This window comes from Sinocyclocheilus rhinocerous, unplaced genomic scaffold (assembly GCF_001515625.1).
Source record: "Sinocyclocheilus rhinocerous isolate Xijiao unplaced genomic scaffold, SAMN03320098_v1.1 scaffold1447, whole genome shotgun sequence".
Lineage (NCBI taxonomy): Eukaryota > Metazoa > Chordata > Actinopteri > Cypriniformes > Cyprinidae > Sinocyclocheilus > Sinocyclocheilus rhinocerous.
In genome coordinates, this window is record NW_015661886.1 from 301,515 (window position 1) to 318,730 (window position 17,216).

The 17,216-nt window shown below is 37.7% G+C and overlaps 2 protein-coding genes across 2 annotated transcripts in view; both read right to left on the minus strand.

Annotated features, from left to right (window-relative positions):
* The window catches only part of mosmoa (modulator of smoothened a), a 40,902-nt gene extending 28,236 nt beyond the window's left edge, over positions 1–12,666 (minus strand). The window contains exon 1 of the mRNA XM_016536511.1: positions 11,873–12,666. Coding sequence (XP_016391997.1) covers positions 11,873–11,978 — 106 coding nt within the window. The 5' untranslated portion in view covers positions 11,979–12,666. The remainder of the gene's footprint in view (positions 1–11,872) is intronic.
* Positions 12,667–13,196: 530 nt separating this feature from the next.
* LOC107726805 (cytochrome b-c1 complex subunit 2, mitochondrial-like) lies at positions 13,197–16,214 on the minus strand. Its single transcript, XM_016536502.1, has 6 exons — positions 16,211–16,214; positions 15,582–15,781; positions 15,409–15,489; positions 15,135–15,211; positions 14,708–14,861; positions 13,197–13,572 (listed from the first exon to the last, which is right to left on the minus strand). Exons 1-6 carry the CDS (start codon positions 16,212–16,214, stop codon positions 13,489–13,491), a joined length of 600 nt encoding a protein of 199 aa, XP_016391988.1. The 3' UTR covers positions 13,197–13,488.
* Positions 16,215–17,216: the final 1,002 nt, after the last annotated feature.

A 17,216-nucleotide genomic window follows, 5' to 3' on the forward strand; every position in this document is an offset into this window, starting at 1 on the left:
TAACTTTTCTGTTATTTAAATCATTTAATATTTTTATATTCAAAATTTTATATTTAAAACATTAACCTCAACATGAATTTATGAATGTAATTGCACTCATGCGACCTCTGAGCCTCATTAAACTTCTGAAAATACACATACAAGCCACTTTTGTGTTGTTCTGTGCCATCTCTCTAGTACAAATTTATTTCTTAAATACTGATTTCATTTGATTGGCAACTTATTCTTATTCTACTTGTTTTTATTCTGTTGTTTTAATTAGAAATGTTAAAAAGCTTATAAATATATTTTTTTGAATTTGACATAAAAGATGACATGCTTTTAATAAAGTTAGATAAATGCCATTACAAAGGTAAAAACAAAATTCCCTGTAAATCACTTTAAGGAGTCAAATATCACCTCGTAATGGGAAGGTAAATTTTTTTATCAGAATTTTTTAAATTATTGATTAGAAGGTGCTCCTAAATTTTTGACCGTGCTCCTAAATTTTTTGGATTTGGAGAGTGATTTGCAGGGAGGGTGGAATCTTATGCTTTTAATGCTATAGCTTGCTCTTGCTAGCCTTTCCAAAATCGTCTACCCTACCTTTAACTGAAAAATACTCAACAACATGCCACTGGTGAATAAGCTATGAGTGAGGGGTTTCTCTCACAATAAGTGGGCACTGTTTGCATTTCACTGAGAAATAAAGCGGTAAACATTTGTAACCTTTGGGAGACTCCATTTCAACAGCGGCTTGACACATTCAGACACTCTGGACCACTCTCCTGTTCACAGCCTGTGCGTTAAAACAACAGGAAATTAAGCAAATGCATCTGCTTCCTGAGCATTGCTGTACTCTCATTAGTGCAGGCTGAGCAGCTCTGGAGATATGGAGCGCTATGGAGATGAGTCAAACAGCCTCTGAACCCTAGTGGGTGGAAAGCGGAGGCCGTATGCGGCGCTACAGGCTTGTTCTTTTTTAATGCGCTGAATTCTCTCAGACGCATACAGATGGTGAACCCACAGTAAACACAAGGAAAATGTATTCACTGCTGGAAGCATTACAAGATTTTACCAAAACCAAACTTGAAAAAAGATGAATGGGCTTAACAGTTGATGGCAAACTACACACTACCAAAAAAGACAATATGGACAAACTGTCTTGATGCCTGTTGGACGAAATAATGCCAACACGTGGGAAACACTGGCAATATTTCTTTATAAAGGCGTCTGACCACCACTTGCCTTTAATAGAGCTTCCAACCTTCTTACAACAGATTTGTATGACATCTGAACAGTAGGGATGCTCCGATCGATCGGCCGGAGATCGGTATCGGCCGATAATCGGTATCGGCCGATAATCACATTTTATGACTCGATCGGTACTCACCACACTTGGCCGATCTCACGAACTGATCGCAATTTGATGACGTCAACGTGTGACGACGTACATGATGCGTGGGGACATAAATGATTTGGCGCCACAGTCATGTCATCGCTGGTGTGGAAATGCTATGACGATTCGATAAACAATGAAAAATTCGCTATTTGTCGTGAATGTTTTGCATGATTATATGATGTAGGGCTGCACGATAAATCGCATGTGATATTTAATGCACATCTTGTTAGTAAAGCCGGTTCTGTAATCAGCGGTAAATCTCCATCACGTGCGTGCTTTCACATGGAGCAGCATTTACTACACAGAGCCGTTGTTCACTGACAAGCTGCGCTAAACCACAATCATGTACATGGTTTAGCGCAGCTTGTCAGTGAACAACGGCTCTGTGTAGTAAATGCTGCTCCATGTGCTCTCATTTTTAACAGCAGATTCAGTGACGTTAGAGCTGATCTGTGCCTCATTGCACACGTCTGCGGCACGTTACGGCTCCATGGGAACTAATGCTTGTGTTTATACCAGCCAGCTGCAGCACGTTTCTGAAGCGGCTCTCCACGCTGCTTGGCTAAAAATAGTCTTTTGTGAGTTGGCACAGAGTGAAGGATGGAACAAAACCTTGTCGGAGCCGTAAGGGATAACGGTAACATAACACGCTGATCGTGGGCTGCTTTTAAATTAACATTTATTTATAAAACAAAATATCTTCTTTGGCCATATTAGTCTACTAAATACCATTAACACAGGCTTTACTCCTTTCAAACTTTATCTGGAATGTCACCGTTTCTGTCACTGCAACTTCCCGATCAGGCGAACAAACACACACACACACACACACACACGAAATCGTCTGCCTCATGAAAAAAAAATTATTAAAAAAAAAATGTAGTTTATATTTGCATCATTTATGATTTATTTTATCCACCCGCAAATAATCAGAATGGATTTTTTATTACCCGACCCGCGGATTATCCGCAGCGCCTGTGGATATAGGAAAAGCTAAATGTTTGCTGCGTAAATCAGACTGACTTACTGAAAATGCAAATTCATTCTCTGCCAGCAGGATGTGCTTTAAAGCGGGAGAAACCATAGACTGTATGAGAGAAACGTTTCCCCGGTAACGGCTGTACACAAAGCAGCGCTGAGCTCACAAAAGCTGCTTTATCAGACATATAACATGCAAGATGAAATGAAAATGACATCGAAAAGTTTCTAAAGATAGTCTTCCTTCAGAAATACAGTGATATAAAAATCCCCGCACTCATTCAGTTGAATGTCAGAACATCTGCCAATTGCTGTAGAGATGTTGGTGGAGGGAATCTGCTTCTCACGCTCCTCTTCAAAACTGCCCACATTGGTTTGTATTCAATATTCAAGTCAAGTGACTTGTCTGACCAGGGCAGATGTTGAAACTCATTTTGGTGCTCCAACTGTCCAGGTTCTATGATTTTGACACTGTATTTTTTTTTGCATTTTAACATTGGTGTCTGTGATTAAACTTTGAGCAATTGTAGCTCTTTTATAGATGCTGGCTTTGTAAAGTTCTCTGCAGCTGTTTTTTTGTGGAAATGCTCTTTAAGGTGAATATTAGGGATGCACCGAATGTTCGGCAACCGAAATTATTTGGCCGAAAATAGTAAAAAAAAATAAAAATAAAAAATAAAACTTTCGGTGTTCGGCCGAATAATCGAAAGCGTGTTTCCGCCAAAATAAAAGTTGAGAAAAAGCAAGAACTATTATCAACATTCATAAATGTTAGTATTGTAATTTGACTGTTGTTCTGTAAAATAAAATAAAAAGACAATAATAATGATAATAATCATTACAACAGCTCTGTTTTAATACATTTATTATAACATTCACACATAGTGATCAAATTAGGATCTGTAATATTTTCTAATGTTTTAAAAGAAGTCTCTTCTTCAGCAAGGCTGCTTTTAATTGTACAGTAAAAAATAAAAAAATAAATTCATGCCTGATTCAAGAAGGGGGTCTGATGGCCAAAAATTATTATTTTACTAACTTATTAATTTTAAGTTCAATTGTGCTTTGTTGGTATAGTGTCTGCTAGAATGTAAAAAATGTTCAGTGTTAAATATTTATTAATTGTTGTTTTGTCTGCTAGAATGTAAAAAATGTTCAGTGCTAAATAGTTGTTTTGTAATTGATTTTTTTTCTTTGAAAAGCAAGACAAAACAGTAAAAAGCACATTTTGGCTTTTTAATTTATGCAATGGTGATAAAAAAAATTGGCAAAATACATGGAAAAATACCGTGTTCGGTATTTGGCCTTCGGCCCAGTGTTTAATTTTGTTCGGTTTCGGCCAAGAATTTTCATTTCGGTGCATCCCTAGTGAATATTGATGTTGTCTGTCACTTTGCTGCAGTACTTTGTATTGTCTGGACACAGTCCTTCTGGACTAGATTAGATCATAAAACGCTGATTAAGAATACAGAGGACAATATTGGTTAGTATTAGTGAATATTGTTCAAAGGTAATGCAAAATTTTTTTCAAATATTTTTTAGAATTAAGTAGTTTGTGTCTGTGTTATTTCATAATTTAGATATACATCTCAGTAGCTTTAAATTACATTTAAAATAAATAAAAGCCGGGACATTAAATAAGGAAATAAATACGGTCAATCTTGGAGCAGCAAGGCCCTAGAAATGTTTGCTGCAGGTTGAACCGAGTCAGCGAGATGGGCTTTATTTTCTCAAGCAGCCATGAATCAGTGGCATAAACAGACCGGCCTCATCACTTTTCAAGAGGTCTGTCTCTTTCAGTCGCTTATTATTCCTTTCATGTATTCGGATAAGCATTGCTGAGAGCACGTCAGTCCTTTTCATAAAAACCTCTTCCTAAGAGCTCCTCAGTACGTAGCTCAATGAATTACAATGAATGGGACCAAAAAAAAAAACAGGCCCACATGGAATCCGAGCCTTAAGAAAGCTCCACGGGTTTTCGCAGAACCGGAATGCCAGGCATTCACCAAAATCTACTAATGGTCTGCCCCTTTCGCATGCTTGTTTATTAAATATTTGGTCTAATTTGATTATGTTCTCAGCTTCCAATAAGAGCAGGGCTTTGACAATAAGAATATGAGAAAGTGAGAGAGAGGTTTGGGCTTAGATGACAGAACGGTTTTTAACAGAATTTACATGGTCAATTCAGTAGAACACATCACTGCAATGCATGCATGTAGAGTTCCTGTTGAGTGAAGATGGGCAACACAGGAGGCTCGAGATGTGTTTTCATCTTAACACAGATGATGCTTCAGTAAAAAAAAAAATGCATGTCAAACATGTATTTGTCCATACTGCACAGAAATGCATCCTTAAACTGTGCTGTTATCATGATATCCAATGCACTGAATTATTATTCCTGGGTAAATGCACTTTTCTAAAGTCTAAATACAGGTTTTCATCTAATTTATTATTTTAATCAGTAAATGCAGGGTAGGTGATTTGGTTCAAAAACATTTTTTGTTATGCTGGTTGAAAGTCTCTTCACATCCAGATAGCAACCACTAAGTTAAGTGGTCTAAATGTATTTATATCATCTCTGGAAGGCATAGGACCATAAACTGTTCGTCCAATAATATCCCTCGGTCCGAGGGCTACGATAGGCTGTCCTACCTGCCTGTCAACGTATGCATTTGCATTATGCATAATGCGCTTTGTACTGTGATGTTTTCTCAGCAGTGAATGAGACATAATCTGACAGCGTTGCATTCAGTCCTATACCAACATCGTCTCTCATCGTTTTGCTGTTAGACTCTGCTCTGTGCACTGTGTATTTCGGAGGAGGCGTGGCTTTGGAGAGTGATTTGCAGAGAGGGTGGGATCTTATGCTTTCAATGCTAGCTTGCTATTGCTAGCCTTTCCAAAATCGTCTACCCTACCTTTAAATTAGGGATGCACGATATATCGGCCACCATATCGGTATCGGCCGATAAATGCTAATTTTTTCTGTTATCGGTATCGGCCCGATAAGAAAATTTGGCCGATATCGTAAAGCCGATAAATAATGCATTATTTCCTTCAGAGACACTTCAGATGCGCGCTGTTCGTTTGCAGCCTTTTGTGCAATTGTACGTTGTAATATTGTGTTTATTTGATGTATATCTGATTTATCTCATATAGAATGCGTTTGGTTAAGTTAAAAGAGCGCTTCAGTTTACCGGTGATCATCTTTAGCTCAGCGCACGCAGCTCAAACAGCAGTGCACAACATTAATAACTATGATTGGGAATGTCGTGTATATAACATTAATAACTATGATTGGGAATGTCGTGTATATAACATTAATAACTATGATTGGGAATGTCGTGTATATAACATTCTAATGAGAACATTATTATAATAAAACGTTGTGAATTCTTTGGGTTTAGTTGCCGTGTTTCAGCGCGTTGTTATGGGAAGAGCGCATCCACAACAGGATCACACATTCTGACTATAGCACGCAATAACTGCGTCATTTTGTACATATACAGTATAAGTTGTAATATTATGTTTATGTTGTATTAATATTAATCTCAGGATGCATTTCCTTGAGTTAAATAAGCTGCCAGCAAAACGCTTCAGTTTACCGTGTTCATTCAGCTCTTCAGCTTCAGCACACGCAGATCAAACGGCTGCTATTTAAAACGGTGGTATTAATTTGTTACTTTTTCAAAATCATTGATACATTATTCATAATAACAACCACTTGTATTTTTCTCTTATTATTTTCATCAACAATATGGTTTAGTAATTAAAATCATTTAATTATTGTCCGTGCAGAGGCTATTCCGTTTTATTGATCTATGGCGCATTAATTTTGATTCTTTACACGTGTAATGATGTCCCGTGACTTGTTTGCATTATTTTATTTATTTGTAAGACAATTGTCTTTTTTATGACTAAATTTGGTAATGGGAGAGTAAAATAATTTTTAAAACGTACACCGTTCAAACTAGGCTGCTTATGTTGAAGTGTTTGGGATGTGGCTTTTAATGATGAGACCTTTTTTGTAATCAGGCTCTCAAAAAGTATATAAAAATTTGGATATAGATTTATCGGCCAACATATCGGTTATCGGCTTTCAAAAATAAAGAATTATCGGTATCGGCCAAAATTTTCATATCGGTGCATCCCTACTTTAAATTAAGTACTTTGGTCCTCCTTTCAGTTGCACTTTATGTGACACCTTTGCATAAATAGCAGGAGGAACAGGTTCATGTCAAGCTTTTGTGAAAATGCATGTCAAAAACCTATATGGAATTTTTACTTAATAGTATAATTTAAAATAAAGCATCACATCATGCTTTAAATTTGCCTTTGACAACTTGTTAATACTAAAAGGTATCAACACTTTTACATTAGGCAAAAAAGGCATCTGCCACTTCAAGGACTGTGCCAACATCAACAAGCAAAAAAAAAAAAAGTTTAGAGGGAAAAAAGTTCAGAAGGAATCTGCAGATTTCCCACTCAAAATCAGTTCTGAAAACATCCTTCAGTTTAAAATACACTTTCATATTTTGTTCTTGAGTCAGAATTCTGCATGAGCAAGTGCTTCAGAAACAGTGGGAGGAAGTGGCATTTCTAGTCGGGCGCTTATTTTTCTGCAAACAGAAACAGCACTGTTAAAAATGCCATCGACACCTCTAAAACAAGCTCCAAACAATCAGCTCCCTGCCTGGAGAGTGAAATGAGTACTGTATGCTGTCACACGGAGACAGTGAGCCGAATTAATCATTCCTCTCACTCAGAGTGTTTCTCTGGGAATAAAAGGCTCGGAGGGCTTTTTTCATTTTGTAAATGTCAAGACCACCAACTCGTGTTTTGTCCCTGCAAGCTCTTGGGTTCTCAGTCACGGGTTGAGTTTGAAGGTCTCCGCTGCATAATTTCCCGTCTTTGCCGTGACTCCTGCCTGTGAACTGTAGCTTTCTTTGAAAAAGTGAACAAATGCAAACATCCCATCCTTACAGCTGTCTCACTGGCACCGCAGATGTGAATTGGAGCAGTAAATGGCAATCAAAAAGATTTCCTTTTTTTCAGCTAGGGTTTGAGGGGACATACTGGGCGTCTGTCTGGATGGCCATATTCCTGTCAAACAACATAATGAGTCGGCGGGGAAATTAGGTTTAATTGCCCTTACTGACAGGCCTGACAAGGTGAGAAGGCATTTTAGACCATACTTTTAAGTGACATGAAAGAATAAAATGTTACTACATTTTTTGTCTAGCATTTCATTTAGTAAACGTCAGGGTTAATTACTAGCCAATGCTGATAATCTCATGCATATACGAGCAAAGACTTATAGGTAGGGCTGGACGATATGGCCAAAATTGATATCACGATATATTTCTTAATTTCGGTCGATACGATATAATTCCGATATCGATATGAACACTATTTATCTGAAATAGAAATCTTTTGTAACATTATAAATGCCTTTATCATCACTTTTGATCATACATATTGATATTGAATTATTGTCCAGCCCTACTTATAGGTATACGTGCCATATCATTTTGGACATCTAAATTACTCTACTGCTGTTCTTCCCCCTGCTGATGCTGTAAATGCGAAATCCAGGGGAATTTAAAAGGCAAGCATTTACTAAGTCTCTGCAGGTTGGCTGACTCATTAAAAAGGCTCCAGATGCTAAAAATGTTTCTTTAAAAAAAATGAAGATTTTAAATGTCTTACTAATATGCAAGTGGTGCTTGTCTGTGGAAATCTTGCTTTCACAATGTCAAGGTGTTGCTATGCTGTTACTATGGTGTTCTGAGAGTTTTAACAAGCTGCTATGCGGTTGCTTTCTAGGCCATGACAAATAAGCATTCTTGATAAATGTCTGATATTTTAGTCTCTCTATATATGATTGTGTCCCTCCTTCAAAGCAAGTAAGGGATTTTTACCATCCTTTATATTGTCCACCAGATGAAATTTGCTGCAAGTTCATTCTTTTGAGCAACAACATTTGATGGATCATTAAAGGAATAGTTTACAAACATGAAAATCTTAAGAAAATGTACTCATTTTCACGCCATCCAATGAGTAGAAGATTTCTTCATCAGAACAGATCGGGAGAAACGTAGCATTCCATCACTTGCTCACCAATGGATCCTCTGCGGTGAATGGGTGCCATCAGAATGAGAGTCCAAACAACTGATAAAAACATCACAATAATCCACACCACTCCAGTCCATCAATTAACGTCTTTTGTAAAGTGAAAAGCTGCATGTTTGTAAGAAACAAATCCACCATTAGGGTTGTGACGGTGAGGAAATTTTCCCACCGGTTAATCGACGTGTGACAACACCGGTAATACCGGAATCACCGCGGGGGCGTTCCCTCTTTTCCTCGCTTTCCTTCGGTAAATCAAAACTGAAAAAAATCAAAACGACGGTGGGGGTCGGTGACGCAGTGGGCAAATGACGTAACCGGTGTTGTGGCTTAACACCGGTATCACCGTCAGCACCATCTATCGCGGCAAGCCTATCCACCATTACAATGTTTTTAACTTAAAACGGTTGCTTCTGGCTAAAATACAAGTCCATAATAATGCTTCATCCAGTGAAGAAGTCAATCTTGTTGTCTTCTCACATCAAAATCCACCAACATATTTGTTCAGAGCTGTTTTGGACTGTTTTCGCATAGCAGCTTGTGCATATACATCTCTCCTGATTCACATGAGAAAACCTTAAGCAATATTATGGATAGGAGACTCATATTTTAGCCAGAAGCAACAGTTTTAAGATAAAAACGTGTTATTGGTGGATTTGTCTCTTACAAACACATAACTTTTTCACTTCACAAGATGTTAACTGATGGACTGGAGTCATGTGGATTACTTGCGGATTATTGTGATGTTTTTAGCAGCTGTTTGGACTCTCATTCTGACGGCACCCATTCACTGCAGAGGATCCATCGGTAAGCAAGTGATGGAATGCTGAACTTTACCAAATCTGTTTCCATGAAGAAACAAACTCATCTACATCTTGGATGGCCTGAGGGTAAATTTCCAGAAAATTTTAACTGTATTAAGCGAACTATATCTGTAGCACAACTGGTGTGGGACAAATTAAGTGCCAAAGTTGAATAATTAAAGTTAGGGTTTTATTTGATCCAAAAACTATAAGCATAATAATAGCAAACAAAAAAGACAACAAACTTTCTTGAACTGTGTGAAAATGTCTTTGTGTACCCATCAATACAGGCAAAAAGAAACAAATAATGACTGGAAAAAAAGCCTTCAATGCAACCATTTAGTCAAAATGTCCAGAAGTAGGCCTAGATCAAACACACGATTTCTCTGAAAGAGCCTAAACAATCTCTCATCAGCCAATTATTCTGCCTCATTCTGGTCATAGACCACATCAAAGTGAGGGCAGGGACTCTACAAACACTTTAATGATTTTACCATTCACAGGAAGGAAACAATCTGACAATGGCTCACAAAGGAGCCCATTTACTTTACTGAATTGCATGCAGCCACGTACTAAACAATGAACTCTAAATTCTTCATTTGGCAGGCTAAAAGAACAATCTGACACACAAACAAACAAACAGACAAACAATGCATCTATGAGGGCTTTACAGTATTGTTTTCATCAAGTCATTCTTTGACAAGTGCATTATGTTTCAAAGTGAATCATACAAAACATTACAAAATGCACCCAATAATAATAATAATAAGCATTAAGTAGGCTATATAACCCTCCAAATAACTGCTATTTATATAATGCAAAAAATCATTTAGACTCAGCATACAGTAACGTACATATTGCATATAATATTAAGTCTGTGTGTGCGTCAAAACATGTGTTTCTCAATGGACTTTACTAAAGAGTCTGAAAGATCTTTGTGTGTGTGATCCATCATCTACTTTCGTAACTCATTTTATAACAGCACAAACAAGGACTACAAGATGACAGTGTGTGTTGTGTAACTCTTATTTTGAAATCTATAATGAGAATTACCACTGCGAATGAGAACTACAAAACAAAATGAAACTCAAATGTAAAACAGACACCTGGATACATTAGAGTAATGAGAATTTAGTGTGTGTGTGTGTGTGTGTGTGTGTTTGCAATGTGCTAAATTGTCATTTAAAAAATATCAAATAATGCAATGGATCTTAATGTCTGATTCATTTACTTTATGTGTGTGTGTGTGTGTGTGTGTGTATATACACACACATACATATACACATGCATATACACACACACATACCATGGAACAACAATGTCTAATCCAGACAATAAGAAAGCCTCAGACAAGTGGCCTAAATGAATTCGATAGGAAGCATGTGCTAAAACTCCTTGCGCTGGATGGCTGAGGAAAGACACAAAGGAATATGTTCATATGGCTGCTTGTTTTAGCACCTGATTCACCGCTGGAGCATTTGACATGTAAGAAAACACCCCAAAGGCCAGCGATTCTTGCTGAATTGAGTGGATTGTGCTTGAACCCCTGCTGACCCACTTACTAAGCAGTCATGCTTGCTGAACAAAGAGCAGCTGTTTATCAACAGGCCGCCTGCACATGGACATCTGAAGACAGTCATGGGTTTAAATGTTTAATAACGGTGTAGGTGTCCTCACGGCTGCGAGAGGCACATAAAACTGCTACATAACCAAAACAGAGCAGTTGAACAACTAGACATGCAAGGAACTGCTAAAAATAATTTTTATCGAATGAGCTTCATTCGTTTAAAGGTTTGAAGCTGGACATAGTGACGTTAGTGCTCAGATGACAGAGTTATATGGTTAAACATTACTAAAGAATCATGATGCAATTTTGACTGCAGTGCTTGCTTGATGTGTCAAAATGACCTTTTCAGTCACTCCTGATCCCTGGATAATGATTTTTAATATGATCTTACAGTGAATTTACTCACAAAATTAATTATAAATGACTAACAAAGTTTAAGAGTTGAGCTTAAATTATGACAAAATACAAATAACGTCACATTTTATATTTAAATTAGATTAAAGTGTTTCATATTTCATTACATTAACTATTTGTGAGCTAAAAAAAATGACATTTCTGTAGATGCTATATTGCAACAACTTTAAATCCTGTGAGTGACACTAAATATTGTTTTCATTAAATAACAAATGTTATATAAGAATGCTTTTCAGCACTATGGTTCATGTATTACATATTATATATTATATTATTATAAATTATAAAACATCTGAGAATCAAAAGGTTCATGTGATATCTGAATGCACGTGAACTAATGTTATGTTCAGCAATATATAATCATGTTTCTAAATGACAAATTAATGCAAGTTATTATAAAGAGCTGCTTTAAAATCTAATCTAACCTCAGTAGAATATATAAATATATATTATTGTCAAAATCTTGAAAACAGACGAGAAACAAGCGGGTCTATGAACAAGAAATGCCTGTTTAGAGATGCACACACAGCTGAGCTCGCAGCTTTGCTGTTCCCCGATCTGAAGACATTATAATACAAAGTTATTGATCTCATATCTCACCTGCTGACTCGCCAGTGTTGATCCAGTCTGGATTGGCAATGCTCGCTATGGCAAATATATCCGCGGCCAGAAAGAGACATCCTGAAATAATGGTGAGTTTATCCATCTCTGGTGCCCTGGACTCCGATTTAGGAGTGAAGAACTGAGCTAATCTCTGTAGAGCTATCAGCAAGCGGTCAGTAAACGTCCCTGCTCGAGTCTGACTGCATGATATGGCGCGATATGATATGGCTAGGAGTCCAGCAGCCTTGGAGAACAACACAAACTCCTTAAAGATCAGGTTGTGTGCCTGATCTTCCTCCTAACAAGAGCTCAAGGCTGATGCTCATCCTCATCATCCTCATATAGTGACTGACTGCGGGGCTCTTCTGTTACTAGCTAACTTAGCAGGCTACAGATCCTCGCGGCTTGTTTGCCATCCGGAGGGCCTGATGCCGCTCGCCGTGCACATATCCATTGCGAAGAAGCTCTCGACTGCGGGAACTGGACCGCGAATGCGTTAAGACAGCGACTCAGAGCCGTAGAGGGCCGTTTTCATCGACGGTGTTACGGTCCATCTTTCTCCTCAGCTGCACGCGCATCTGCTCGAGCGCCGCCGCATCGTCCTCAAAAACCCGTCAAAATCCCGCCGGTGTACCGTGAACGGTCGTTAAACGGGTGTATGTGGGGAAAGAGAGGACTGGAAGACGCCGCAGAAGCATGAGAAACGGTGGCGTAAACGCAATGACATCAAGCGAAAACCCCCACACAGCGTCTCTCTCTCTTCAGACACAACACAACAGGCCTGCGAGATCTCGCTCAGTCGCTCTCGCGAGACTCCGGGTAACAGCAGCGTTGGTGTTTAAATCATACAATAGTACTATAGGCTATAATTTAATAACCTTATGATAAATACTTAATATTTTGTTTAGCTATGAGCAAAGTATGTTATGACTGATCTTGTAAAACTAAACTATGCTTGTATATTAATATTTTTATATATATTTATCAAACAGTTGAGACCTCTTTTTAGCACTATTTATGCCAAATATGTTTTAGTTTAATTAAAACATATAAGGACCAAAAATGTATTAATGCAGGTGTTAATTCCACTCAAGAAAAGAGATAAATCCATGCTTATAATACACCAAAATAAATAAAAATGAACTGAATTAAGTCAAAAAAAGCAAAACTAAACAATTTCTTTCTTTCTTCCAAGTCATCATATCCTTTCCTTAAACAGAACCACAAATGAAAAGGTGGGAATGTTTTTTTCTCTCTTTCCTTAAACCTAATGTGCAGCTCATTGTCTCTCTCTGCAGGCTAACGGAAGAACTACCAAAAGCAATGGTTCTAAAACCATGATTCTACAGACGACTCTTCAGAGGAATGATGAAGCAGACAAGGAGTATTCATCACCGATAGATTTGTTTTAATGAATGTACATCAGATATACAGTGAAATGGACGAAACTGATGCCTCTGCTCCCAGTAAACCGTTACTAAGGACCAGACTTCATGATGAACTGACCAAAAAACAACTGTCAACAGCAATCAGGGATTCATACAAGTTTAAGAATGTTTTTACACTCAAATAAGCAGCTGCACAATGTGTGCACTTTAGACTGGGACTTTCTCTCACACTTCATCAACAAATGGTGTGTTTGCCAGATGTCCACAACATGACATGGTCTTCTTGCTCTCAACAAGCTTCTTTGCAGCCTGTGAAAAAAAACAAAAAACTGAATTCTGCTGTCATACATCATCCAACAGTTACTGTATTTTTACTGTTTTAGCAGTTTCATCAGCAAGTGGTGCTGCTGAAACCAGCAGGTAAGCTAACAATCCATATTATTGGGAACACTGAGTATTCATAAATATGTCTGTGATGATTAATTAGTAGTATTTATGTAGTGTTCCTGTAGCTCAAACAGCAGAGCATGGCACTAGCAACACTATGGCCATGGGTTCAAGTCTGAGGTAACGCATGAAATAAAAGGTGTGTAACTTTGGATGAAAGTGTCTCATAAATATATATATATATATATATAAAAATATTCGCTGATGCTATCTTTTTAACTTAATCCTAAATGTTTGTTGAGCAGCAAATCAGCATATTAGACTGATTTCTGAAGGATCATGTGACACTGAAGACTGGAGTAATGATGCTGAAAATTCAACTTTGCATCATAGGAATAAAATACATTTGAAAAATTATTTAAATTGTTATTTTAAATTATTAACCTATTAAATGCAGCCTTGCTGAGTATAAAAGCTTTCTTTTAAAACATTTTACTGTCCCCAGAAAGGGGGGACAGGATCGGGAAAGGTCCACAAGCAAGGACTCGAACTTGGGATCCCCGAAATGGTATAATGAGCAACCTAGTAATGCTTTTATAATCGGATTGATGGCTCAATCGGACAGAAAAACCTACGAACTGATAAACCTTATAGGTCTACGGAGGGTCCGAAAGCTCTCGGATTTCATCAAAAATACCTTAATTTGTGTTCAGAAGATGAACGAAGGTCTTACGGGTTTGGAACGACATGAGGGTGAGTAATTAATGACAGAATTTTCTCTTGAGTGAACTAACCCTTTAATCTAAACACTTCAATTAATCAGACAGAGCTTGATCCACATTGATTTTCATAGGTTTAGGAACTGTTCAGTGATGGAGACTGAATGCTTTCTTCAAAACAAAACAAAACAAAACAAAACAAAACAAAAAACTGGCATTTTTAAATCAATGCCAATTATGCTCATGGTGATATTCTCACCATGGCTTTTCCTGTTTCTCAGGTCTTTGTTGCTTGTGAACTCGTCTTGAATTTATCATGATTTACATAAATGACTTACTTTGACAACGTCACCGGAGGTCACCGAGTCGATGCTCTGTGTCACAGACTGTGGTGAGCTGTAGGCGCCGCTGCTCAAAACCTGAACTCCCAGCTCCTCCAGCAGGCCCTCTGAACTCTCCAAAGACATCAGATAATCGGTCTTCAGCTGGGTCCTGAACACACAATACCAGGTCCTTCATTCAACTGATGGCAACACTGACAGAAACAACTAACATGACATCAAAACTGACTCCATTTACTTTCTTAAAGCACATTACTCCAAATAAAAAAAACTGTAGATGTAGCCTACAGTTTTATAGAAACGCTTCCTGAAATTTCAAGCAAATTCATTCTTCTTAGCTCAAAAAGCACTGCTTATATGGGCGTTAAAAGCTTTGCTAATGGCGTTTCTTTTACTCTGCTGACTGGCTGGTGTTGATACTCACTTGGCTCTGGTCAGGTCATCTGCAGTAAGTCTTCCTTCAGCTACAGCCGTCACCTGTGCCATGGCTGCATTGATCACCTGCAGACAGAGAGACATCAATGCAGATGTCAATCACTCACTTCACACCGTCAGCATTAAAGGAACAGTTCACCCACAAATAAAAGCCACAGTCACTGTATGGAAAAGAGCTTAAATAATGCCACACAGGTTTAGAACAACATCAGAGTTTAGCTAGTCCTTGACCAAACAGCTAGCCCTGCTCTCTGAACACTCACCTCGCGGGCCGAGTCTGCTTGTGAGATGACATACACTCCGAAGAGGCCAGAGTCAGAGTAAGTAGCACTGAAAGCCGTGGCCTGTGAGGAAGATCAAACAGAAGCATCCAAGCTGTAGTGAGATCTAATCGTCCGTACTCTGAGGAAAGCGATCGCAGATGACGTGTACTCACATCGAACGGCTGTGCGGTGGCTTTGGCGATGCCCTGGCTGAGTTTGCTGGTGATGTCGGATCCTCTCTTGACGTGTGGTCCTGCACCCAGAAGCCTCTGCAGCACGCTGAAGGCGTTGGCCTCCGCAGAGCCCGCCGCGGCTCCTTCACATGCCAGCAGAGCATGCACCAGACCTCCACCGCTCTGCACACGCAGCTCACCTGCACACAAACACCATTTCAATAGGACCACCAATTCAGTCAATCAATCAAGCACAAACAAAACTAAAGCTACAAAGAAAATGGAGCCTATTTTTGGACCATTAGGATTTATTGGATTTAATGTCAATTAAGCATATTTGCCAACAAAATTCTCATTACTGTAATGCGCAAAAAAAGTAATCATCCATTTTATATTACTGCTGTGTTTTGGTTGTAATTCCCATTACTCTCATTGTTGATTCATTTTACACTTCAGATCCTCGGTAAAGTAAAAACATTGTTACACATGTTATGACTTTTCTATTTAAATCAATATGAATTCAAGGCAATACAACAAATATGAACACGTATAAATGGTTAACAGAATTTAATTCAGTAACAATATCAATTATTTAAATTTTCAATTCAATTTAATATCAATAATTTTACTCATTATGGCAATAAAGTGTAACTGTCAAAAAATAATCATTTTATGCAACATATAATTTAATAGTATATAATAATAATAATAATAACATTTAAATATATTCTTGTTTCATTCTATTGATTTCGGGGTAAAAATATGACCCAAGACATGTTCTTGACAAGTTCTTTTTTTATTATTTATTTATTAATAACTATTAATTGAACGCTGGTATCTTTGATGATATTGTTGTTGTCATTTCATATATACATTTTTTGTAACACTGGTAATGTGGGTTTAGTAGGGCTGGGTTTTGACAAATTTCACGATTCTATTCGATTCTCATTCACAAGCTTGCGATTCGATTACCAATTCGATTCGATTCAATATTGATTATTTTGGATACATATCAGGTACAGTACATACCAAACCAAAAAGGAAAAAAATCTCTCTACTAATGCTGTAAAATATACATGAGAGTCAGTTGGAACTACATTACTATAATACTGAAGGTTAAAATTGACTGATTTGTTAAAATTACACTTAAAGTTTTTAAAATAATAAAGTTACAGTTACATAATAATACTTCTACTAATACTAATACTTCTTTTTTTTAATATAAACATAATGGTGGCTGTCATAAAAACTTGATGTTCTCTGCGCGCTGAAACACTGATTGAGCGATTACATGAGACAGGATACGGACTGTAAAGTTGTACTCTTTCTTTTAACTTACCTTCGGATGTTTAGTCATGTTTATTTTGTACTGAAACTGGTATTAATGTGGAGGAGATGATTAGTTCACGTCCGCCTCGCGCTGCCACGTCTGTTGAACTGAGGTACTACAGCGATCTGTCACTCCACATTAAACAGCGCCAAAACGGCATTTATTGTTTGAATACTGCAATACAATGGACAGAATTTGAAATCTGAGACTTTGCTTCATATTAAAAGTACCAAAGCACAATGCTTATTGCGATTTATTGGTTGGGAGGTGCCCTTCAACGTTCTGTCCATTAACTGAAAACAGGC

Bases quoted from the DNA above. Each gene is read 5' to 3' on its own strand.
- LOC107726805 (XM_016536502.1), bottom strand. The intron at 15,212-15,408 runs GTGAGTGTTCAG...CTCTGTCTGCAG, and splicing joins AAGCAGACTCGGCCCGCGAG to GTGATCAATGCAGCCATGGC. The intron at 13,573-14,707 runs GTAAGTCATTTA...TTTTTTTCACAG, and splicing joins CCTCCGGTGACGTTGTCAAA to GCTGCAAAGAAGCTTGTTGA.